Source organism: Dermacentor albipictus, chromosome 5, assembly GCF_038994185.2.
Source record: "Dermacentor albipictus isolate Rhodes 1998 colony chromosome 5, USDA_Dalb.pri_finalv2, whole genome shotgun sequence".
NCBI lineage: Eukaryota > Metazoa > Arthropoda > Arachnida > Ixodida > Ixodidae > Dermacentor > Dermacentor albipictus.
The window spans coordinates 89047615-89073988 of NC_091825.1; the positions used below are offsets into that span (position 1 = coordinate 89047615).

General features: G+C 46.8%; 4 protein-coding genes across 6 annotated transcripts in view; 1 reads left to right on the forward strand and 3 right to left on the reverse strand.

Moving 5' to 3' along the window:
* Positions 1-26374, forward strand: part of LOC135906872 (uncharacterized) — a 151451-nt gene that overhangs the window by 69594 nt on the left and 55483 nt on the right. The gene's annotated exons all lie outside the window — the stretch shown is intronic.
* On the reverse strand, positions 9365-11688 carry LOC135915979 (sulfotransferase 1C2-like). The gene is made up of 2 exons (XM_065449159.1): positions 11560-11688; positions 9365-10536 (listed from the first exon to the last, which is right to left on the reverse strand). The coding sequence occupies exons 1-2, from the start codon at positions 11582-11584 to the stop codon at positions 9569-9571; spliced, it is 993 nt and encodes a 330-aa protein (XP_065305231.1). The 5' UTR covers positions 11585-11688; the 3' UTR covers positions 9365-9568.
* LOC135915980 (sulfotransferase 2A6-like) lies at positions 17054-19990 on the reverse strand. Its single transcript, XM_065449160.2, has 2 exons — positions 19868-19990; positions 17054-18227 (listed from the first exon to the last, which is right to left on the reverse strand). Exons 1-2 carry the CDS (start codon positions 19923-19925, stop codon positions 17245-17247), a joined length of 1041 nt encoding a protein of 346 aa, XP_065305232.1. The 5' UTR covers positions 19926-19990; the 3' UTR covers positions 17054-17244.
* Positions 23535-26374, reverse strand: part of LOC135915971 (sulfotransferase 1C2-like) — a 67831-nt gene continuing 64991 nt past the window's right edge. For all 3 annotated transcript variants that reach the window (XM_070538543.1, XM_070538545.1, XM_070538544.1), the window contains exon 2: positions 23535-24754. In XM_070538543.1, coding sequence (XP_070394644.1) covers positions 23787-24754 — 968 coding nt within the window. In that variant the 3' untranslated portion in view covers positions 23535-23786. The remainder of the gene's footprint in view (positions 24755-26374) is intronic.

Below are 26374 nucleotides of genomic sequence, written 5' to 3' on the forward strand. Positions count from 1 at the left end.
ACTGCTTGTCACTTCGCATAGAAAACAAATATTGTCAAAAAGGGAGGACAATGCCACAATATATGGCACTCATTAGAACACCAGATGAATAAAAACTATACAGTCCAACAGTACATGAATCGGAAAGTTTTATGCATGGGTTCAGTACACACATACGCGTATATTGAGTCAAATATCTTGAATAGCCAAAGCAAAGCACACAAGCAATTACATTGCAAAACATGGAACACAAGTAATTAAAAATGGCGTAAAAATAACGATCCCCGCGTAAATAAATTTCGAACACACAACAACATTTATATCACTTAATTAGCTTAGGATGCGCTGAAATTTAGTATTTTCCCAGAGTGTTGGTGTCCACGAAAAGCTTTTTAAATATAAGAAGTGCTCTTCTCTAAAGGCCCGCTGTTAGCCATGGACCAAGTATCTTTCTTAGAGTGAGTGCTCTTCTATCTAAAGGCAACAAATTTGCTTGCGAAACCCTTCGTTGTGAATATTATTTAGCGCACTCGTGGAGGAGATGGTGCACATCTTCGTCTGTATGTTGACAATAACACTGGGATCTAGAGGCACGTATTATGCTGTAGAAGAAGCGTCGCGTAAATGCAGTACCAAGCCGCAGGCGATGTACTATTGTTTCGAACTTTCTGTTTTCTCTCTTGCATTTACAGGGACCATAGCGCTTAGGCGACGTGGACAGTAAAGAAAAACAAGGACGGGGGGCTAACTTTAAACTGCATTATTGTATTGAGAGGTGATGCGCTTATACCCGACGTAGCGGCAACAAATAGCAACCCACGAAAACATTCAGGGAATATAACCGCGCTTGTAGTCCAAAAGAGTCAAGACAAGTCATGTCGTTTCTGCTCAGTGGCTGCAGACGCGGCGCTGACACAGCTAGCGCCCACTTTTGTGGCCATGCTCGCTTCCACGATTTACCTCGTATCTTTACTGCCATTTGTGTAGAGCATAATACCGCAATCCTTGAACAATAGTTCACAATCGTCATCACAGCAGTGCACCGATAATGCCGCTTAAGTACATCGCAGTGCATCACCACACCGCTGTGCATCACCGCGCGCTGACAATGCCGCATAGCGTCGCTTAAGCTCTATAGCCATAGTAAATGTATCAAACCGACCAGGCCGGAAATGTGTGCTCCTCTTATGTTTCTTGCAGACGCGTGTGCTTATATCGGCGAGTTGACTTCCTCCGGCATAGTGTCTCAATGGCTATGGCTTCCTGTTGCTAAACACTAGGTTGCGGGTTCGATCCCTGGCGGCGGCATTCCCGCGGCGCGTGCATGCTCGCACACTTAGATTTAGGTTTGTTTTAACGAAAGCCAGGCCGGTAAACTTATTTCTGAGCCCGCTACTACAGCGCCTCTCATAGCACTAGTGTAGTTTCAGGACGTTAAACTCCATGAATCAATCATTTGACTTTCATGCTATTCATCCCCCCCCCCTACCCAGTATAGTATATTAACAATAGATATCTCGAAGAAAGTTAACTCAGAAGCAAGCCCTTGGGGTTGTGTTCGGCGCTGTGTGCAATAGCGGAAGCTATCTGTTTGAAATGACGAGCCAATTGTTGGAAACGACAACTTCAGTCATAAGAACAACAACAAGAAGTTAAAAGAGCGGGGTGTCAGAAGTGAAGAAAATTAAGTGGGCGTGAGAAAAGACGTTGCAGCGCGAGCGGCGCGAAGGTCGACTTGATTGAGAATTGAAGTTGAACAGACATGTCAGCGCTGTGTCTCGGAAACTTCGACAAGGCCGTGGCATGCTGGTCGGGGTTCTCGCTTCAGCACCTCGCGTGACCGAAGTCCACCCGCCCTATGTCATGCCTCAGTCAGGCACAGCCGTGGACAGCCAAGACCAATGCACAGCTTCCCGTCTGTCTGGCCGCATCAACGTCACGCAAGAGCCGAGTGCCATGACTACGCGGGCCACGTCAACGATCGTCCCACGGAAGGCGTCGTGCACTCGCACCTAGTGACATCATTGGACCATTTGTTTAAGAACGCAAAGGCAGTGACCCTATTGAGGGACAGCATATTCTGTGCATCTTATAGAATTTGGAAAATATTGCATTTGGAAGTACTGCTGTTGCACAAGTTTGTAAGAACAACGTCGAATGAAAGCTGTGTTAGCTATGGAGCCTTACAACCTTCTGGTTCCCATCCTGCTATCGTACTCACTGGTCATGTTTGTGTGTTGAAAGGAAGTTCGTTTTGTTACAAAGTCTGTGCGTCCGACTGTCAATTCTGTCGAGCGAGATGATAAGACTGGGTTTTGCGGTACACGATGCAAGATTATGTGTCTTTGATGATGTTTCTTTAATTCTGTGAATTAATTGCGGACGTTATTGTAATGTGCTTGTTTCACCTCACGGTATCAGTCCTTAAACACTGAAGAATTTATAGTTGCTAGAAGAGCCGGTGACAAAACAACCGCCAGTATTTTCAACTAGGTCCAAAGGTATTTCGTTTATTACTCTGATACCGCCATAAATTTGGTATGGCCGATAGGAACAACCGTCTGAAGCGCAAATAATATAATCTAGCTTCATGTTAATTATAATGTGCGAAAACAAAAGATGCAAAAATTGAATGACAAGATAAACTTGCAAAACGTCCTCATTTTTTTTGGAATGCAACTTTTTATTCCTATTTCTTTCACGTCCACTTTCCCCGGCGTTGAGTAGCAGGCTAGAGGAGTTAACCTCGGGATTACCTGCCCTGTTCCGGAAATTGCTTTTGTGTCTGTTTCCAGAGAAGTTGGGGTGGTGGTGGTGAATTGTAGCAACAGGCGGGTTTAGCCTGGCGATCAAGACCGGCAATTACTCCGCCCGAGCGTCTCGCAGAATACCGCTGAAGGGTTTCACCATATGTCCGTCAAACTAGTCTCTCCTAAGAATTCGATGAGGAGACGTGAAGTTTCTTTGCGGGCTATAACTGATCCCTCGGGAAATATAAGGTGTTGCAGGCGCGCATGCGGAAGGTCCTTGTTTTGCAGATTCTTCAGGAGAGTGTCTCTTTCATCTTGGAAGTGCTGGCAGGACCTTGATTTTGGGAGGATGATAGAGCGCTGCGTGTGCAAGCGCATCAGCTTTTTCGTTTCTTGAGATACGAATGTGGGAGGGAATCCACTGAAACTTTACTGTGAAGCCTTTGTTGTTGAGTTCATTCACGATGGCTAGTGATTTGCGTGGGAACATGAGGGATGGCAAACCACGGTATACTTCTTGTAATGCGGCCTTTGAGTCCGTAAGGACAACCACATTCTGTGGAGGCAAAGTCTTTAGTTTGCGCAGAGCAGAAGCTATTGCTACGCCTGCCACAACTATCGACGAGGTTATACAGTCCAGACGGCCAGACCACGTATATCTTAGAGAGGGAATATAGAATGCAGCTGCGCAGCGGTCTTCGTCTGCCTTGACAGAGCCATCTGTGTATACTTGTAGGTGATTCAGGTAAGTCGTGTTCAGGTGTTCCAGGACTAATTACTTGGCTTCTGCAGACGGAATGCAGCTCTTTGATTGCAGTCGGGGTATACTTAAGTTGCATGTGATGTCCTCGAATGTCCAGGGTGGTTCTATCCTTTCCCTCTGTCTCGAGCAGCGCAATCCTGATACGCGAAGCGTATGCTGCGTATGCGATGCGTATGCTGCGTATGCGATGCGTATGCTGCATAAAAATGTGAGCGCGGCCTGTTACCTATACGTCATAAGAGGGCTCTACCGGGCGTAGACTCAATCGTAGTAGCTGTATCATGAGAGCCTGGGAAGCCTGAAGTCGTAGAGGACGTGACTCAGCTTCGTAGAGCACTTTCTTGTTTGACACTGGCTGAGGGACTCCAAGGCAAAGTCGGATACCTTTTCTGTGGATGGCTTCTAAGCGCTCGTATTGGCTGTCTGAGGGTGACATCAGAGGTAGCTGATACAGGATTTGACATGCAACCAACGCTGTATGTAGCCGTAGCATCGACGTCGGGTGGTTGCCCCAGCGTATGCCAGCGACTCGCTTGAGCACATGTAGCCTGGGTGCCGATGACGCCACAACGTGGTCAACACTGCAGCGCCAGAGTAGCCTGTGGTTTAAGGTAACGCCCAGAAATCGGACGTTGGTGACTTGTCGAATCTGGTATCCGTCCAAATTCAGCGTCAAGCGTGTAGATTTTCTTTTCACTTCAGGAAACAGTACGAATAATGATTTCTCTGCTGATAGTGATAATCCAATCGTTGCCAAGTGGCCCTGAGTGGCTTTTACTGCTCCCTGGGCTATTCGTGCCAGGTGGCGATGCTGGTAGCCGGAGACCCATATGGAGATATCAGCGGCATATATAGATAACTTCACTGGTGTTCGATGGTTTAGTACTCTTGGGAGGCTACTCATGGCAATGTTAAATAATAAGGGAGATAAAACACTCCCCTGTGGCACACCGCGAAATATACGTATTTAATCGCTCAAAGTGTCGCCAAGACGAACTCTGATGCGACGATCATTGAGGAACGTATGTATGAAGTGCAAGAGATGACCCGTGACGCCTATAACTTGTAACTGGCTGATGATGGCTCTTTGAGACACGTAGTCGTAAGCCTTAGAAACATCCATGAAAACAGCAAGTGTCGACAGGCCATCCGCACTGTAATATTCTATGTGGTTTAGCAGGTCCAGCACATTGTCTTGAGCGCTTAGACGCTGCCGGAACCCAGTCATGCACGATGGTAGTTTTCGACCCTGCTCGACATACCAAGTGAGTCTTGTGCACGCCATCTTCTCCGTTAGCTTCGCTGCACACGAGGTCAGTGATGCCGGTGTGCATGAGTCCAGAGCTGCAGGATTCTTTCCAGGCTTCAGAACTGGTACCGCCCATGCTACCTTCCATAAATGTGGGATAGCCCTACTGGCCCAGACTTGGTTAAAAATGCCAGCAAATCACGTCGTCTTTCCACCGTTAGGTTAGTCAGCATATGATTACTGATAAGGCCAGGTCCCACTGCACAGCAAGGTCGGAGACTGCTCATAGCTAGTTCCAGCTCTCTGAGTGTGAAAGGAGCATCCATAGGAGACGACGATAGCGGCGGAGGTGGGTTGGTTGTGCCGGCTGACCTGCCGGAAGAGTAAATTTCAGCGAAGGCATTCGCAAGACAAGCGAGTGTCTTGCCTAACTTCAATGCTAGGGCTTCAGATGGCTTGTTTGGTCGAAAGTTTCCAGCAAGGTTATTAACGACCCACCATATCCTTGGAACTGGCGTGAAGACCGATAGGCTTGCACAAAATGATGCCCATTGATCTCTTCTTAGTTTCCTTGTATAACGTCGAATCACTGCGCTAATCCTGTTATGTATAGTCTTCATTGGTGGGTCGCCCTTCGCCCTCATCAGCATCCGTTCCGCTCTCCTACGGGCAGCACATAGATTTTTGAGCTTTAGATCCGGAGCGCGGAAGTGGTCGGGTAGCTTCAGCTCAACAGTAGCCAATCTCTTGCTACGTAGCATGTTCGCGAACAGGTCTCCAGATGATTCGCTTAGGCCGTCCCTACACGTATCCCAATGCGTCACAGGACAGGATCTTCAGCCGCTGGTTCTATATCCAGCAATGTTAACGAAGACAGGAAACTGATCACTTCCCATTCTATCTTTGCTAGTCATTGACGATGCGAGGATGTCCGTTGAATGTAACGTCAAGTCAATGACACTGTAAGTGGCCGGTGGACGAAAAAACGTTGGCTGTTTGTCATTTGCCGCGCAGAGTCCTTCGGTGTTTAAAGCACTAACAATTTGCTTTCCACGTGCATCAGTCGCCTTCTCGCTCCAGAGAGTATGGCGCGCGTTAAAGTCCCCGCATACAATCCTCGGAGCTGGGCAGCGGCTACAGAGGTCTCTTATAATTTCTCCCACCGAGACCTTCAGGCGAGAGCTCACATATATGGAGGCCACGCTGAGGCGTCGGTTTCCCAGCCGCACTTGTACAGCAGCGACTTCCAAAGCACTGATGCAAAGGTCTTGAACTGGTAGAACGTAATGTGGTATTTCACGTCTAACATATAGCATGGCGCTTCCGCTCGGAAATGTCGGAATACTTTGGTTTCCATGTGCGACATAACCAGCACTTGATATGGAACTTGGAAGACCAGCCTCGGACAGGGCCAATATTGGCACAGGCATGTTGCGTAAGAAAAGCGACAGTTCAGGTAAATGGCACGCAAGACCCGCACAGTTCCATTGCATAATAAGTGGCACTTGTGGACGAGATGGTGAACAATGTGTCCTGACCGCATCCATATTGCTAAGTGCTTTAAAAAGAGGCAGAGCTCAGAATCACTGACTCGAGAGCCAGGACTACTTCGAGCATTTCCTTCATCGAGCTCACCGGCATCTTCTCTATGTGGGATCGCAAGGCCTTGAAAATAGCACGTAGCACCTGCTGACAGTCCTCCTGTGGGGTTTTTTATCGCAACGCGATTGGGGTCGCTGCAGTGCAGACACATAACTTCGCTGTTCCTGTTGTTCAGCAGTTTTCTCGTCTACGGGGCCTCTGTTTATTGATTTGACTGCTTTAGCCGGTCTGTGGCGCGATGGCACCACTGTGTCCTGGATTCCTGGAGAAGGCTTCAGGCTTGGAAAATCAGTTTCACTCTTTGAGCTCAATTCGATTTCGTCTGACTCTCTGTGACTTTCTGTCTTTTTCTTCGTCGTATTTTTCTCATCCTTTCCTGTTGGCCCCAGGATAAACATTTTCTTACGCTTTATTGCCGCTGCCCGCGTAGGACACTTGCTATAACTAGCTGGATGACCACCACTACAGTTTGCCCATAGAAAGTTCTCGCTGCACGGCATGTTTTGAAATCGTGCAGTCCTCCACATCTCTTAAACCGCTGCTCATCATACCACTACTTGATCACATGTCCATAGCGCTGACACTTGAAGCACCGAGGTGCTCTCTCAACGTAGTCAATGATCTCGTGTCTTGTGAAGCCCAAGTTGACCTTCTCTGGACGGTCTGTATTTGGAGCGAACGTAAGAACCACAGAGCTGGTTCGCCTGGACTTCCAATTGGATTCGGAGATTTGAACGCGTCGCGTGACTCTCCTTGCATGGCCTCACCTTGTGGCTTTAGGTATACCAACAGTTCCTCGTCAGTGTGCCACATCGGTACTCCTCTAATAATGCATGTGTTTTACAGGTACGAATTGGGCACTTGTGCTGAGATTGCAGTCTCTGAGATTGACTTGCAGCTGAGAAGGGAATTCACATGCTCTTCTGTCTGTACATCTAGAAGCAGGGCTCCCTGACCAGTAAATCGGCTCCTATCTGGCGATGCGCTAAGAATTTTTTCAATTTCTGTAGTCAGCACACTGGGATTTACTTTCTTCAGGTCGGCTCCTTCTGTGGCAGGGATAATAATCACTGGGATTCCGATGGTGGTGTTCTTGCGGTGACGCACAAGCCTGAAGCCTTCGTCGTCCAGATCTGTGATGTCAGCTATGTCACAATCGTCAATAAGCGTAGACTCATCGTCTGTTTCTGTAGCCTTGTATCGATTACAGTCACGGTTGCTGTCAGGGTCAGTCGGGAGCGTCTGGCCCGGTGTCAGGTCAGGCGTAGTCATGACGGAGCTCTCGCCGCTACCAGATCGGGCTCTCCTGCAGGCTCCTATCGAAGCGACGGGAGGCGAAGGTCCCTCCGGCCTCCGGTAGGGAAGGTACCTTGGTGAGTCGTCGCTACCTTTTAATGCTTTCTTGTCTGTTTTCTTAATTTTTCCTTCCTTCCAAAGTGAGTGAAAACGAGATTCAATTCTTCAACACATTTTCATTCCAGAAACATAAATCAGGAACATAAATGCACTTTCACAGAGGCATAAATTCCTTACCCACTGTAATATTCAGGATATAAGAGCTTTGGTTTACATCGCTTGTTTTATCAGTTTGGTCGTATTTATTTGCGTATCTGTGTCACGGGCACTTCGCACACACGTGTGCAATATTATTGACATTTCTGTGGATGGGGTTTAGCACTGTTATTATCACACCGCACATCTGGCTCCAACCTTGATTCGCTGCAATCAGCTGTAGCACAGTCCCTTTGGTGTCGTAAGGTCGTCTCAAAGTTAGAGGCTTTCGAAAGCCTGTATAGTGATAATTGGAGGAGTGTTACTTGCGGCAGGGAGACTTGGCCTTGCAATCGCTGCCTGAAATAACTCCGCGCGTAGCTTATGAAGCGCGGTTGGGTTCGAAGACAGTCACATCTGGATTTAAACCGAGGCCAAACAGACTGCGTGTCACCTCACTCCATGTTCTCCGGTTATCTCAAACGCAGGGTTCACCATTCGCACTCCAGCACAGTGCCACGGATAAATTTCAGTAGAAGGCGAAACATCTCTCTCATAAATATCCACTCTCCTCGCGGGAACAAAGCGTCGCTGGCGGTTATACGTGGTGACATGTTGTGCTTCAGTACACCAATTACCACTTTCATCTCGCGATCAAATTCGGCACGGTCTAACAAACAATGGTTTACGTCACCGAGAGGAACGTTGCTATACTACGCTTTGTGTCCTTGGTATCCATGGCATAGGCGCGTCCTATAGGATGCGCTATAACGCATTCTGTAGGAAAGTTTTGTCGAACCGCTTACGTAATGAAATAACAAAGCGCCTGGCTTCCAGTAACCAAGAGGGGACCAACATGTAATGATATGAAACATTCTCGACGTGTTCAAACAAGTTCTCTGTAATATCCTATCTGGACATTTTCGTGGGTCGATCGCGAAAATAGCGTCGTCTAAAATGTCGGGCAGGCACTGTGTATGTGCATCTTCTCAATGAACCTTTTTGACGGCAAGTTGGGTAAGTGTTTCTGTGGGCCACTATGTCCCAGTGTGTATGCTTCGCAGGGTATGCGCCACTGGTTTTGCGTCAAAAATAAATGAACCTCTCTGACGACAAATTAGCTCACGGGGTATCACAACAACAACAAAGAACATCATGCGCTTCCCTCCGCATCAGTTCAGAACACATCCCAAAAGCATTGATGGTTCGTTGCAGAACAGTTGCATGATTCACCAGAATCCTTGTCTGCCAAACTAAGACTGCTCCACAGTGCGTAAATATCTACTGGATTTGACTCTACTTGATTTTTTTTTAATAATCGCTGAGACCGATCGCTGACAGGGGTTTTGGACAATGAGCTGGTATGCAATGCTCTTCACGAAAGTGTCAGGCCAAAATACAAATCACGTGCAAGAAGGTGTTGACGAGTTCTTCACCAAAAGTTGGATGAGAAGTAAGTCTTTAATAACAGGTAATGTATAATTGCAAATACAAGTTCCTGTATAAATCAGTTGCCCCAGATTACAACATTTTCAGAATAAAATTTCGACAATTTCATCGCTTTTGACACACCGGAATATAATCTAGGACTACCACCACAGAATGAATACGTGCTTGATTCTAGACCCTATAGTGTATTAATGTGGGTTAGCTAACAATGATTTACGGCCCAACTGAACGTTCTCACTGAACTATGTAGTCAGCGCCTCGTGAAATAGAATGCTACAATTTGTCTCAGTCAAGGAAGTTCATGTCCGGCCACAGGTTGGCGATGTCGCTGCCTTCGGTTTCTCTCTTGAACTTCTCGTTCAGACGTTTGAGCTGTTCTCGAGAGAAATGGTTCTTCCAGTCTCCCACAATTCCCTTCCGGACATAGTTGACCTTGTTCGCCGCCTCCACGCCAGCAGAATGAATTCCTCGATGAAATTCCCGGAATCCCTCGTACTCCGGACCTTGGAATTTGAAGCTGCCGCGAAAGAAATCTTGGATGATACCGTTGGTGTACTTTTTCATTTCGTCCACGCTGCTGTATTTCACGACGTCGCGGAGCCTTTTGCGGTCGTCCTTGAGGAGGTTAGCTTCGTACTCAGCGCCCATAAAGCGAGCGATTCTGAGAATCGTTTCTTCGGGGTCACGCTTGAGATCCTCGTAAACGACGAAAAGCACGTTGGGATCCCGGCTTCGTGCGTACCAGTCCTTGTAGAAAGTGAAGAAGTTGCCGCAGTCGATCTCGTCGTTCATGAAGTGCTCAAAGGCGTCGTCAAAGGTCCCGTTGTAATGGTACCCGACAAACGCTAGCCAGTGGTATTGCAGAGAGACAATGACGTCACGCGGGTTGCGGGCGACCACGAGGTATTTGGCCTCAGGGCTGTACTCCAGCAGCTGGACGGGCAAGTGGGTTTTAAGCGCGCCGGGTTTCTTCATCCACTGCACGCACTCGGCTCCGAAGGCCTCGATGTACGGACTGGCCTGGTAGAATTCCTCCGCGTTCGACGGCGGCACGCCTCCCGTCTGGATCAGGTAGACCACGTGCTGGGTCCACGTGGTGCCGCACTTGACGTACGTGACGATGTACAGATCGTCCTTGGTGGGTTTGTACTTGCAGGCCGATTCGATGCACTCTCGCGGAAAGAAGCCAGGCAGCGGCACGCCCTTGTAGTACTGCAGAGCGGGCTTGTTCGACTTCGCCACGTTGCCTTCAGCTGCGATTAAGGAACACAAGAGGTATTGATGCTTGAGGCAATTTCGAGGGAGATTTCCGAGTGTGAGAACGAGAACGAATATTTGGAGCAATAATGAATGAGTCCCCCCCCCCACGAAAGAAAAAAAGTTAAAATTGCATTGGTAATACGATCTGGACCTTTTTATACATGGAAAGAGTCATAGTTTTCGTTTAGCAGTGTAGAACATTAGTCTTGACACCTAGCGTAAAAAAAAACAAAATCTTAATTCTTTGGATGTTCGGACATTCCTGCAGACTGTTTAATACTGTATTTGTAAAATTAAACCGAACATTTATCTCGCTCTAACCGAACCCGAGCTATTTATTGCTTCAGATTGATGCCTGTCAATGTTTTCGTTTTTAAAAATAAACCGAAGATTTATCTCGCTCTAACCAAAGCCAGCTATTTCTTGGTTCAGATTCATGCCTGTCACAGTACTTGCTGAAACGAATAATGAATTCATTGAAAAGCAAAACAAAGCATGTGCTTTCTTTTCCAAGGTGCTAATTATATAAAGACTTTGGGTTTCATTGAACATACACAAACTAATGATATCGTTATAATTTCTTTTAACACCGAAAAGCAACTGCTTGTGGGCAAACGTGCTCTCCCTGTTATTTCATGAGATGCATTTTGTTTCAGTTTGAAGACAATGAAGACTCTTGCTTTGACGACCTTGATTGCATTATCATTTTGAACTGTGTATCCATTCTCTGTGCAGGCAGGAAAGTTGGATTTTAGCATTAACGGACAGACTCTATAATTTATTTTATTTAAAAAAACTGCAGAAGGCACATGTCTTGCTCATAGATGAATTCATGACCATGCGGCGGATTCTTAGCTTATCAATATTTCAATTAGTCTTTTTAGGCGTGCGCAGATTGACATCTGCGATCGGTCAGACTGCATTGACACCTCCGATTGAACAAGAATGGAGCAGACAAACACCCCAAGAACATTTTTAGAGCCTAATAAATAAGGATAACATCCAACGCTACTCACAAGAAGACTGCTTTTCTGGATTCATGGTTTGCAACAGTCTCGAAACAAGATTGTCAGGGAAGCTCCGTGCCAACGTAACTTTTGTGAATCTACCTCTCCAACCACGTCGAACACCTCACACTGGGGCCTCTGGTATCAAGTGTCGCTCACAATGAATGTTGTTTTTAGCAGCGGAGGCTTTGTAGAGGTCACTCCATCTTCTATTGTCTCGTTCATATCGTTTGTCTCGCTATACAATAGATGATAAAGGCTATCTGGTGCGGCCGAAGTGTTATAACAAACACGTCGTTTTCTCCTACTCACCAACTTTGAGTCAGGCTGACAAGACGACGATGTGTGTATCCGCCCCCATAAGCATCTGACTACAATGATTGTTTATGTCATGAGTCTGAGAGGTATTTCGTCATGGTCTAAGAATATAATAATGGAGCTACAATATCGCCTCTTTTGTTATCTCGTCGCATGCAATTTGTGTTTGCTCTGATCTGTGAAAACTGGAATCATCACCGCGTTCGTTCGCATCACAAGTGAAGGATTGTGATGAGGTTGCGGCGATGCGTGGCAGGCAATGGTTGCTAAGGTCACAGGGAAACATCTAAGATAGCCAGGAAAATCATTTGAGTGGGAATAAGTTTGCAAAAGAGAGAGAGAAAGAAAAGTGTTTTATTTTTATCGGGCCCGCGGAGAGGGTGTAAATTTGCAAGCGTCTCAGATTAGAAGAATATACGGGGGCCAAACCATTGCATGAGATGCTGATTGAAAGCGTGGACTTGGTCATCGTGATGAAATGCCACGTTAGCTGACACCTGCTACCCTGACGAGGACAAGTGTCTTTGTCGTCTAAACGATGGATCCGCGCTAATGTTTTCCGTCTTCGGTCGACGCTGATATCATCGAGATTCCGAGTTCATTAAGAAGTATCTTGCTTGGTTTCAGGAGCACCGAGGAAACCGACCTAATGGATCAATGTCTCTGATTCATTGTTTCTTGTCTTAACGACCTCGTGAAGCATTTTTGCGGCACGGCCAAAATAACATAGGTATTTTTCATAGATATTCAGATGTCATCCTTTATGTATGCGCAATCAGCCTTCTTGCAAACAGGAACTTCAGATATGAAAAGATTACCTATCTTGTGTCTAGCACAATTGGTAAGAATCCATTCAACCGCCCAGAAAGTATGTCTTAGGAAAAATGTCGTGAAATGCAATAAAAGAAGTGAGCGCACTACGTGGTGACATACTGATACCGAGAGACAAGAGCCAGCAGCCTCCCTTTCAACTCGCTTCTAAAATTTTTACGCATATTATTCAATCTTGCAGTGCATCTCCAATAAGAAGTGTTTCATGATTGCGCCGGCCGACTTGAAATATGTTATTTTCATCTGTGCTTTTAATCTCTATATTGACGAGCATGACTGTTTGGCGTGTTTAGCCATCCTTCTGTGTTACATAGTTTCGTAGGATGTCTGCTTATGTTGTTGTACACAGGACCACTCTGTTCCTATTGGCGGCGAGGAGTTACGGAGTCGCCATCTAGCGGAAGCGCCTCGCTGGCGTAGTATGAGGGATCACGTGGCGGGCTCCTCATAGGCTTTGCTGTCAGCGCTCACTGAAAACAGCACGCGCGAGCTCTCCCGGACATTTCTGTAAGTACTTTCGAAACGAGAGAAGTTTTTTATTGTCTAAATAATAACCTTGGGCAAATTGAAAGCACACAACCGTTCACAGACGCTATCTCTTTACCGAATACTTACCGTGAATGCCACTGCGCGCGGTCGCCGCGATGGAGTCTCCCGAACCAGCTTCTTGCGTGAAAGGTTGGTAAACGCTGAGAGGAAGCTATGTGAAATATGTTCTTATAGTGTTTGTATAACTAAATGGAGCGTAATAGAACGAAGCCTCAATGCAGCCATCGCGCAGATTACCAGCGACCGGCACGTCTGGATGCTTGTCCGCGCACTGTTTCGCTTTCTCCGCGCGCGCGTTTTCGCACTGCGCCATGAGCTTTAGGCCGCAGAATATGAGCATTTGACAGAATACAAGCAACCATTGTTGCGTGGGTGCTATCAGAGCTGTTCAAAGATAACTTCATTGTAGAGACTTCGACGCCTACGGGGACTGTGATGTGCCGTCGCGACGATTCAATCTTTTTTTTCTTCTAAATTCTTTGACCTTTCAATATTATTTCTCTAGTTGCGTCGCACTGTATGTTTATCGGTGTTCTCGGCATGCAATTTCCCGCTGCTCCTTTTTTTGTAATCCAGTGCATGCATTAATTCATAACACAAACATGACCATATGCCAGGCTTTTTTTAATGTCCTTTTTACCACTGCCTTTCCACTCCACTCAACTTGCCAGTATCTATAGCATCGACAAGTTCATAGACCAAACCGTCATGACATTAGTCGGGCAGCGGACTCGGGCGAGCGTCTCAGTGCACGTTTCCAGAACATCGCAGACCGGGCGCCGTAGCAGAAATCTTCCTCGCGTCTGTGCTTGCTGCATACCCGAGTTGTAGCCGATGGCTGTTTGCCGGTTTTATGTTTCGCGAGCCAAGCTTCACGCAGCTTCTTGTCCTGCGGCTACGTGTGAATAAGGCTGACACCGGCCTCTGTTACGTGCGTTCGGCCCTGCGGCACTGAGCAGTAGCCTACTATGTTGCGCGCCTTCAAAGGCAGCCACTACCTATTGTAGTGCTTTCAAGCGTTGTAAAGGATACACTCGAAGCGCGAAAATTTCGCCACTTAATGAGGACCGCAGTGTACGAGAGAATTTAAACTCGTTTTCAGCTCGCTTCGGCGCTCCCGAAGCAGCCGACGCGGCCGCTATGTCCACGTGATCCCTCCTAGCACGTCACGCCGACGGTGGCGCCAGCTCTTCCAGTGGCGGAGCTAGAGGCCAATAGCACACGTAAGTCTGTGTTGTCGGCTTTCTGCCGTACCTCAAAGGCTCTTGCTCTTCGCAGCACGACTATGGCCTTTGATCAGGCCCTCGCCTTCTAAACAGATGCCAGAGTAATGCAGTATATCGGCGGACGTTCAGTTTTTCCGTCAGCTTGTGTTGCGTGAGTCTATTTAGCCATTCAGCGCTGCCTCCATCGCGAAGCCTGGCCAATTCTTCCTCGTGGTTACGTGCCTCATGGAGCAATAACAATTAAAAGCACAAACGGATAGTCTCTATTTCGCATTTCATTTTTAATGTTTCCGCCCGTTTAGGCTGTTAGTTCCAGAATCCTGATAAAGCCAACTCGCCCAATTACTGATCATATTAAGCGGTATTAGACACTGTTCGCTATCGATCACGAGGTCACTTAGTTTTGCTCCCTCGCCTACTGACAAAGGAACACACGAAGTTAAAGTATGACTAATAAGGGGGGAATGAGACGTCCTCCTAAACGCAGCTAAGTACTACAAAGGAAACCCATGCGGGTTCCTGTAAAGAAAAGCCTCGCAGTTGAAGAAAAATTCCTCCTGGTCCGAGACTCGAACCCGGGACCACCGCCTTTCCGGGACAGCCACTCTACCATCCGAGCTAACCAGGCGGCTAGCAGACAGCAGGGCGAAGTCGAATTTGTCAACAACTCGAGGCAAAGGCAACAGTTTGACGTAATAGTTCTGCGGAAACCCGTAAATGGACAGAAGTAATTAATAAGGTGCATATGAGAGGTGCACCCAATCGTAGCTAAGTGCTACAAAAAAAACCATACGGCTTCCTCGAAAGAAGAGCCTCGCAGTTGAAGAAAAACCAGTATGGGTTTCCTTTGTAGCACTTAGCTACGTTTGGGTGGACATCTACTTTCCCCCTTATTAATTACTTCTCTCTACCTTGCGGGATTCCAAAATAGCTATAACGTCAAACGCTTGCCTTTGCCTCGAGTTGTTGACAAATGCGACTTCGCCCGGCCATCTGCTAGCCGCCTGGTTAGCTCAGATGGCAGAGCGGCTGCCTCGGAAAGGCAGTGGTCCCGGGTTCGAGTACCGGACCAGGACGAATTTTTCTTCAATCTGCGAGGCTTTTCTTTCGAGGAAGCACGAGGCAGGAGGCACGACGCTGAAGTTGATGTAGCTATCGGGTCGGAGCTATAGAATGACACAGAACGGCTCGCACGTTGAAGAGGGAGAAGGCCGTTCGCAAAGACAGAAGCGCCACTCCTTTTTGTTGTCTAACGGGCAAGTGTGAACATTTGACCGAATTGATGGCCGTGATTCACAACCTTTAGTGCAATACATGGCACGTGGAAATAGAAAGAGCAAAACAATAACTTGGCAGTGACAAGACAATAACAAGACAGTGGCGAGGTGTACGACATTAAATTACGAAAGGCAACACTCAAAACTAGCACTTACCGGGGTGTTCCAGACAAACCAGGAAAAGTAGTCGCCGTACATATATCCTGATGTAAGCCACCTCAACCTTGGCGATAGGACGCACGGCAATTTACTTCGGACGTTCTGAACAAAGTATAAATGTCGAAAAAGTCGTAAAAGTCGAAATCTCTCGTTATAACACGAAATTATTTTTGAATAGCCCTGATAGCCTGTGTGAGCGGCTGCGCGGTACCGAATCCCGGCCACAACGGCCGCATTTCAGTGGGGGCGAAATGCGAAAACACCCGTGCACTTAGACTTAGGTGCATTTCAAAGAGCCCCAGGGGGTCCAAATTTCCGGAGTCCCCCACTACGGCGTGTCTCATAACCAGAAAGTGTTTTATGCGAAGCATATTAACGTAGGTTTCGGGCCTTCGCGCGACGCGCGGCGGTGGCCACCATTGACCCTGAAGTGGGGTCACGTGACATGACGTCACGTGATGACGTCACACAGGCTGCAGATGGGGCCTCATATCGCGCCGTCGGTCGCCTCCCGGCGGTGGCCACCATTGACCTTCAAGTGACCTTCAAGTAGGTCACGTGACATGACGTCACGTGATGACGTCACACCGGCTGCAGATGGGGCCTCATATCGCGCCATCGGTCGCCTCCCGGCGGTGGCCACCATTGACCCTGAAGTGAGATAACATGATGTGACGTCACGTGATGACGTCACACCGGCTGCAGATGGGGCCTCATATCGCGCCGTCGGACGTCGCCCGGCGGAGGCCTCCACGCTTCGGTTCGCGCCGTCGCGCGCGACGCGGCGGCGGCGCCACCATCGCTGCATCACATGATATGTGACGTCACGCCAGGGATGAAGCGGCGCGCGCCCACCGTCGCGTCAGTCTCTATGCCCGCAACCGCGCCAGCGTCTTTGCGCCGGGCGTGTATGCGGTCAAGATGCCTCCAAACGCTAAGGATACGCTAAGGTTAAGCCCAGTGCATGCGAAGCATCCACTGGGCTTAATCTTGATAAGCCTCCAATTTTTTGGCACCTAAAACCCAATAATTTTTCACGCTTGCCCAGCACTTGTTTGTCACACGTACGACGGAACGTATGAGGCGCCTAATAAACAGGCGCCGTAGAATAGAAGTGACGGGCCTCACGCAATACACTATCGACTGGTTTATTTGAAAGGCCAGCCGGGATGAGACATATTGTTTACACGAAGATGCGATAATAAATCGTGCGTAGTAAACTGTTGCGACATACGAAAAGCGATGTTGATTTTGTGTCGACACCACGGACCTGGCACTCACGCATTGTTCTTTTTTTTTATGAGCATTTTTTTTTTGGTCGTAGGTCATTCTTCTCATTCATGGAATCCCATATCCGGCCACAAGTTAGCGATTCCGCTGCCCTGCGTTTCCTTTTGAAATCTCCGCTTCAGCCTCTCCACCTGTTCGGGAGAGAAGCAGTTCTTGTAGTCTCCGACCACGCCCTTGCGCACGTAGTAGATTTTGTCCGCACATGCGCCTTGTCCATCTTCTCGACCGCGCGCGTTGTGTACGACTTCGTGAAACTTACGTAGGCCTTCGTATGCTTCTCCCTGAAAGGCAAAGTCGGCCGCGTAGAACTCGTGGATCATGTCATTGGTGTACTTTTTCATCTCCTCGACACTACTGTACTTGAGCACGTCCTTGAGGACCTTGCCGTCGTTGACCAGCAGGCGTTGCTCGTACTCTGGCCCGAGGAACCTGGCGACCTTAAGTATGGCTGCCTCCGGATCTTTCTTGACGTCTTCGTAGACCACGAACAGCACGTTGGGATTGGCGCTGCGTTCGTACCAGTCTCGGTAAAAGGCAAAGTAGTCTCCGCACTCTATGTAATTGTCCATGAAGTTCTCAAAGGAGTCGTCCAAGCTACCATCATAGTCGTAAGCGGATATCATGAACCAGAAATGGTGCATGGACAGCAGGACGTCAAATGGATTCCTTATAACGACGATGTACTTCGCCTTGCGGGAGTAGCGCATTTGATGTAGCGGAAGGTGGGTTTTGACGGCGCCGGGCCTCTTCACCCATTGCATGCAGTCTGCGCCACAGATCTCGATAAACGGTGAAGCCTTGTAGAACTCTACGGCACTGGCCAGAGGCACGCCGTCGTTTTGGATAAGGTACACGATGTGCTGCATCCACGTAGCACCGCACTTGACGTATGTTACGATGAACAGGTCGCCGTAGCGGTGGGCGTAGTCCATGGCAGACTCGATGTACTCTTGATGGAAGTAGCCCGCAAAAGGAGTGCCCCTGACCATCATTAGGTTAGGCTTCTTTCTGGTGTTCGCCTTCAGCCCTAGGCAACAGAAACGAGAAAATTTTTTCAATTTTTTTTTTCTGTTTAGTAACTTTACGCTTGTTTACCAGGAATAGGCAGACAGTTTGCAAAATATTTAGATTTGCTTCTCTGCACAGAGAAAAATGCTTCTGCAACCAGTTTGGTTAATTAACTATGGAAGAAATCATAGGAATAACTGGGTGTTTCAAGCGTGCTCCCGCATGCAGTTCCCACGCAATGCTTTTCTTCCACTCCTGTGGCTTTCTATCACACGTTCGCCAGAGTTCATGTATGCATATTGTTCCACAACAAAAATAATGTTCTATTTTATTCATCCCTAAAAGTGTATAGGAAGCAAGCATGTGGCAGATGCTGCTAGACACGCGGGCGCGGAATCCAATTCCAGCCACGGCGGCCGCCTTTCTACGGGGGTGAAATACGAAAACACACGTGTACTTAGATTTAGGTGCAAGTTAAATAACCGCAGGTGGTCTAAATTTCCGAAATACCCCACTACGGCGTGCCCCATAATCACATCGTGGTTTTGGCATGTAAAACCCCATAATTCAATTTCTAACCACGTTGAAGACCACGCTCCATCTAAATAATATTGTTTCGAGAACGGTTCTCGTTGCTGTGGTGCAGAAATTTTAATTTTTGCAAGGCAGCTTGGTGGGCGTTAAATAGTTTGCTAAATATCTGCTGGTCACTGGAAAACTATTTTCCTCCGCTTGCTCACTTCGTTTGTTGTTTACTATTTTCTTCGCGCCTGGTCACCGACAGATAGTTTCCGGTCAACTTACAGAATGTTCGAGAGCAGCCAAATAAATGAACAACGCACCCACATTGAGTTAGAGCTCCAGCATGAGGTTTTATGAATTACGAGCCTCCACAACCCTCAAGATGCACCAACAAGCAAGCAATGTGATCTCACCGTTGCTCTATGTTATATCAGTCGCTAGTCACAGCGCACGCTAGCTGATTCGTAAGCTACGGAACTGGAAACTGTCTGTTGACATATCGGAACCATCTGATCCGTTAGAAAGCGCTTATCACCTCAAATGGGGCCGATGTAAGCTGAACAATAGAAGCGCTTTTATGAAGTAATTATGCGCGTTCAAAGAAATTTCCGCATTTCAGACCCGTCATAGATGAACAGTGGATTAGCGGGACTTGTGCCTTAGCTAAGCGAACAAATGGCACCGTGCATAAATCCAGTGTGAGTGTTTGTGAGCAAGGCGGACCATCAGGGTTGATTAGGAATCGCGCTAACACACACAAAGGTATCTTTTCGAGGTGGCTATAGTAGAGGTAAAAAGAAAGAACGAAAAGACAGAATCCATTATTCCTTCTTTCTGCATTTATTCTTACCTAGAATGATATGCACTGACAGCTGTGCACCACCAACAAGCCCAACATCTCAATTTGCTTAACTACACGGCACATCTTACTTCTTTAACCGACTTCTAGTTCTTAAGTTGAAACTTAACTATTACTGAACGAATTTTTAGCCTATTCAGTGCATTTCATTGTATTTCTTATAGCTATTCAATGTATTTATAACGTTATCTCTTTAATTCTACTCGAAAAAAAAATGCTCAGACTTTTTTGATGTGCTAAACGGAAATACAATGAAGGATATTTTTAGTAGAACTCACTCTCTTCTTCGTGCGTGTTGTGCATCGCGCCCGTCACGTGGCTTAGCTGTGAAGACATCCGTGGAAAGTTCACGTATTAGTCCAGAGCGAAGGGCGCTCTGCTAACTTGTGCTACTCATCGACTGCTCGGGGTGGTCTAATCAGCCAAAGTCAACAAAGCGCTCTTCTCTGCGTACGTCAGTGTAGAGGCAATTGGTCGTCCTGTTGGGAACGCAGCCAATGAGAGATAACGATATCTCCTCCTCTTTCTTTAATGAAATGAATATTAGGAGAAATTGGCCCCTTTATGGCGGCACCGGCTACTGCTTGTCACTTAGCAAAGATGAAGATATGCGCAAAAAGGGAGAATTATGTCACTAAGTATGACACTCAGTAGGACACCAGATGATTAAAAACTATACAGTCCAACGGTACATGAATCGCAAAATTTTCTGCATCAGTTCAGCACACATACGCATTTATAAAGTCAATATTTTCAATAGCCATAACACCGAGCACAACTAATTACATTGCAAGCACAGAATACAAGTAATTACACATAGTATGAAAATCATAATCACCACATAAATCAATTTTGAACACAGAACAACATTTATATAAATTAATTAGCTTATTAGAATAAGCTGAAATTTAATACTTCCCCAAAATCTTGGTGTCCGCGAAGAGCTTCTTCAAAACAAGGAGTGCTCTTTTGTGAAGACCCGCTGTTGGCCATGGGCCAAGTATCTTATTTAGAGTGAGTGCTCTTTTATCAAAAAGTAACAAATTTACTTGCGAAACCCTTCGTTGTGCACAACATTTAGTGCACGTGTGGAGGAGAAGGTGCACAATTTTGTCTGGACGGCCACAAGAACACTGCTAACTAGAGGCAGGTTTTATCCTGTATAAGAAGCGTCACGTAAAGGTAGGATCAAGCCGCAGGTGATGCACTAGTGTTTCAAATTTTCTGTTTTCTCTCTTACATTTACAGGAACCGTAGCGCTTAGGCGGCGTGGACAGTAAGGAACAACAAGGATGGTGGGTGGGCCTTCAGCAGCACTTTTGTATTGAGAAGTGGTGCGCTTATACCCGACGTAGCGACAACGAATAGCAACCCACGAAAACAGTCAGGCGATATCACCGCACTTCAAGTGCTACAGAGTCCAGCTAAGCCATTTCGATTCTGCTCAGTGGCTGCAGACGCGGCGCTGACACAGCTGGCGCTAACTTTTGCGACCATGCTCACTTCCACGATTTGCCACTTTCCTTTATTCCCATTGAGGTACGACATTCTGCAATTCTCGAAAAAATAGTTCACAACCTTCATCATAGCAGCGCACCGATAAATGCCATGATAACGACCAGTGCACGGCTTCCCGTCTGTCCGGCCACGTCCACGTCAGGCAAGCGCCGAGTACCATGACTACGCGGGCCACGTCAGTGATCGTCCCACGGAAAGCATCCTGGACTCGCACCCAGTGACGTTAGTGGATCATTTGTTTAAGAACGTGCAGCCAGGGACCCTATTAAGGGACAGCACTCTCTGTGCATGTTGTAGAAATTGGAAAGCTTTGCAGAATGCTGCAGTTGCAGAAGTTTGTAAGAACAACGTCGAGTGAAAGTTGTGTTAGCTATGGAGCCTTATAACCTTTTGGTTCCCATCCTGTTGTTATCCCACTCACTGTTCATGTTTGTGTGTTGAAAGGAAGTTCGCTTTGTTACGAAGTCTGTGCATTCGACTGTCAATTCTGTCGAGTGGGGTGTCAAGACTAGGTTTTGCGTGACTGCAAGATTATGTCTTTGATGATGTATTTTTGATTCAGTGAATAATTATGGATGTTTCTGGAATGTGGTTGTTTCACCTCACGCTACCAGTCCTTAATCACTGAAGAATCTATAGTTGCTAGAGGAGCCAGTGACAAAACAACCGCCAGCATTTTCAACTTGATCCAAAAGTATTTCGTTAATTGCTCTGATACAGACATAAATTTAGTTTGGCCGATAGCAACAAACGTCGGAAACGCATATGATTTCATCTAACTTTAAGTTAATTATAATGTGCGAAAACAAAAGATGCAAAAATCTGATGAGAAGATAAACCTGCAAAACGTCCTCATTTTTCGGAATGCAATTTTTCACCCTATTTCTCTCCTCTCCCCTTTTCCCGGCGTAGTGTAGCAGGCTAGAGGAGTAAACCGCGGGATGACCTATCCCCCGTTCCTTAAATTTCTTTTCTCTCTGTTTCCAAAGAAGCTCCAGCAGCATTGTCGCTACATTTTAACGCTTTCTTGTCTGTTTTCTGAATGTTTCCTTCCTTCCAAAGTGAGTGAGAACGAGTGTCAATTTTTGAACACATTTCCATTGCAGAAAAAATAAATCTGGAACATAAATGCATTTTCACAGAGGCATAAATTTCTGACCCACTCTAAATTCAGGATAAAAAAGCCTTGCTTTACATCGCTTTTTTACATCAGTTTGGTCGTATTTATTTGCGTATCTGTGTCACGGGCACTTCGCAGACATGTCTGCAATATTGTTGACGTTTCTGTGGACGTGGTTTTAGCACTGTTATTATCAAACCGCACATCTGGCTCCATCGTTGATTAGCTGTAATCAGCTGTAGCACCGCCCCTTTTGTGGCGTACGATCGTCTTAATGTTAGAAGCTTTCAGAAGTTTGAAAAGTGATAGTAAGAGGAGTGTTTCTTGCTGCAAGGGAACTTGGCCTTGCAACAGCTGCCGGAAATAACTACGCGCTAGCGTAGCTTATGAAGTGCGGTTGAGTCCGAAGCCCGTTGCATCTGTATTCAAACCGGGGCGAAACAGACTACAAGTCATCTCACTCCCCATTCTCCTGTTATCTGAAACGCAGGGTTCACCATTCCCACTCCAGCTCCGTGCCACGGATAAACTTGAGGAGAAGCCGAAAAAGCCCTCTCTTAAATATCCATTCTCCTCGCATGACCAAAGCGTCGCTTGCGATTGTATGCGGGGCCATGCTGCCCTTCAGTACACCAACTGCCACTTTACGTTCGTGAGCGAATTCGGTATGGTCGAACAAATAATGGTTGACGTCACCCGGAGGCAAGTTGCTGTTCTACGCTTTCTGTCCTTGCTGTCCATGCTTTGTGTCCTTGCTCTGTGCCTTTGGCACCCCGGTGCACCCTATAGGATGCGCTGTTAGGCATCGAATAGGCAGGTTTTGTCGAACAGCTTACCTAGTAAAATTACAAAGCGCCTGGCTTGCGTATCTGGCCATTTTCGTGGGTCGATCGCGAAAAACAGCGTCGTTTAAAATGTCGGATAGGCAATCGGTATGTGCCTCTGGCCAATTAACCTTTTTGACGCCAAGTTGGCTCACCGGGTATCACAATAACAACAAACAACACAGTCCACTGCATCAGTTCACAACATGTCCTAAGAACATTAACGGTTCGCTGCAGAACAGTAGCATGATTCACCAGAATCGTTCTCCACGAAACTAAGGCTGCTCCGCATTACGTAGATGTCTACTGGACTTGACTCTGCTTAATTTTTTTTTTTCAACTGGGGTTTTGGACAATAACATGGTACAACATGGTCTTCGTGAAAGTAGCAGGGCAAATTTCAAATCACGTGTAAGAAGGTGTTGACAAGTTTTTCACAAAGAGTTGGATGAGACGTCAGTCTTTATTGACGGGTATTGTCCAATTACAAACACACGTTTCTGTATATGTCAATTGCCCCAGAATAAATCAAGTCCAGAATAAAATTTCGACAATTTCACCGCTTTTGACACACCCGAATACAATCTAGAAAAACTACCACAGAATGAATACTTGCTTAATCTAGACTCTATAGTGCAGTAATGTGGGTTAGCTAACCACAATTTACGGCCCCACCGAACGTTCTCACTAAACTATGTAGCCAACGCCTCGTGAAATAGGCTGCTACAATTTGTCTCACTCAAGGAAGTTCATGTCCGGCCACAGGTTAGCGATGTCGCTGCCTTCGGTTTCTCTCTGGAACTTCTCGTTCAGACGTTTGAGCTGTTCTTGAGAGAAATGGTTCTTCCAGTCTCCCACAATTCCCTTCCGGACATATTTGACGTTGTTTACCGCCTCCACGCCAGCGGAATGAATGCCTCGATGAAATTGCCGAAATCCCTCGTACTCCGGGCCTTGTAATTTGAAGCTGCCGCGAAAGAAATCTTGGATAATACCGTTGGTGTACTTTTTCATTTCGTCCACGCTGCTGTATTTCACGACGTCATGGAGCCTTTTGCGGTCGTCCTTGAGGAGATTAGCTTCGTACTCAGTGCTCATAAAGCGAGCAATTCTGAGAATCGTTTCTTGGGGGTCGCGCTTCAGATCTTCGTAAACGACGAAAAGCACGTTGGGATCCCGGCTTCGTGCGTACCAGTCTTTGTAGAAAGTTAAGAAGTTGCCGCAGTCGATCTCGTCGTTCATGAAGTGCTCAAAGGCGTCGTCAAAGGTCCCGTTGTAATGGTACCCGACAAACGCGTGCCAGTGGTATTGCAGAGAGACAACGACGTCACGCGGGTTGCGGGCGACCACGAGGTATTTGGCCTCAGGGCTGTACTCCAGCAGCTGGATGCGCAAGTGGGTCTTAAGCGCGCCGGGTTTCTTCATCCACTGCACGCACTCGGCTCCGAAGGCCTCGATGTACGGACTGGCCCGGTAGAATTCCTCCGCGTTCGACGGCGGCACGCCTCCCGTCTGGATCAGGTAGACCACGTGCTGGGTCCACGTGGTGCCGCACTTGACGTACGTGACGATGTACAGATCGTCCTTGGTGGGTTTGTACTTGCAGGCCGATTCGATGCACTCTCGCGGTAGGAAGCCAGCCAGCGGCATGCCCTTGTAGTACAGCAGATTGGGCTTGTTCGACTTCGCCAGGTTGCATTCAGCTGCGATTAAGGAACGCAAGAGGTATTAATGCTGGAGGCAATTTCGAGGGAGCTTTTCGAGTGTTGGCATGAGAACGAACATTTGGAGAAATAATGAATAAATCGCCGGCCCCGTTACCCCCAATGTTAACATTACACTGGTGATACGATGTGGACCTTTTTATACAAGCAAGAGCAATAGTTCTCGTGTAGCAGTTTCTAACACTAGTCTTGACACCTAGCGTAGAAAACAAAACCTTAATTCTTTATTTTCTGACATTCCGGCAGACTGTTGAAAATGGCATTTTTAAAAATAAACCGAACATTTATCTTGCTATAACCAAACTCAAGCTATTTCTTGCTTTAGGTTGATGCCTGTCAGAGTGTTTGCTGAAAAGAAGAATTTGAATGAAAAAAGAAACATGTGCTTTCTTTTCCAAGGCGCTAATTGTAGTAAGACTGCGTTTTATTCCAAATACACAAACTACTGATATCTTTATAATTTCTTTTAACACCGAAAAGCAACCGCTTGTGGGCAAACGTGCTCTCCCTGTTGTTTCATGAAATGCATTCTTTTTAATGAAAGGAAAAATCAGACATCCACCCGTTCGTAGCCATTGCTACAAAAAAAAAACATACGGTTTCCTCGAAAGAAAAGCCTCACAGTTGAAGAAAAATTTGTCCCGGTCCGGGATTCGGACCCGGGACCACCGCCTGGCGGTGGTCCCGGGTTCGAGTGCCGGACCAGGAGTGTTGTCGACGAATTCGACTTTTTCCTGCCATCTGCTAGCCACCTGGCTAGCTCAGATGGTAGAGCGGCTCCCCCGGATTGGCGGTGGTCCCGGGTTCGAGTCCGGGACCATGAGAAATTTTCCTTCAAGCGTGAGGCTTTTCTTTCGAGGAATCCGTATGGATTTGTTTTGTAGCAATGGCTACGAACGGGCGGATGTCTGGTTTTTTCCTTCATTAATTACTTCTCTCCACCTTGCGGGTTTCCACTGAACTATTACGTCACTGCATTGTTTTGTTTTAGTTTGAAGACAATGAAGTCTTTTTCTTTGACTACGTTGATTACATTGTCATTTAACCATTCTCTAGACAGGCAGGAAATTTGGATTTCAGCATTAACAAACACACATTGTAATTTATTTTCTAAAATAAACTGCAGAAGGCACATGTATTGCTCACAGGTGAATGCATGACTATGCGGCGGATTCGTAGCGTATTAATAATTCAAGTAGTCTCTTTAGGCGTGCACAAATTGGCATCTGTGATCGTTCAGATTGCAGTGGCACTTTCGATTGACCAAGGATGAAGCAGACGTACACAGAAAAAACATTTTTAGAGCCTAATTAAAGCGCAAAACTTGCAACGCTATTCACAAGAAGACTGCTTTTCTCGATTCATGATTTGCAACAGCCTCAAAACAAGATTATTTGGAAAGCTTCGTGGCAACGTAACCTTTGTGAACATCCCACTCTAACCACGTCGAACGCCTCACCCTGGGGTTATCAAGCGTCACTCAAAATGAATGTTATTTTTAGTAGTGGATGCGTTGTAGAGGTCGCTGCGTCTTCTATTGTCTTGCACGCATCGTTTTTCTCGCTACACAATAGACGATAAAGGCTGTCTGGTGCGGCC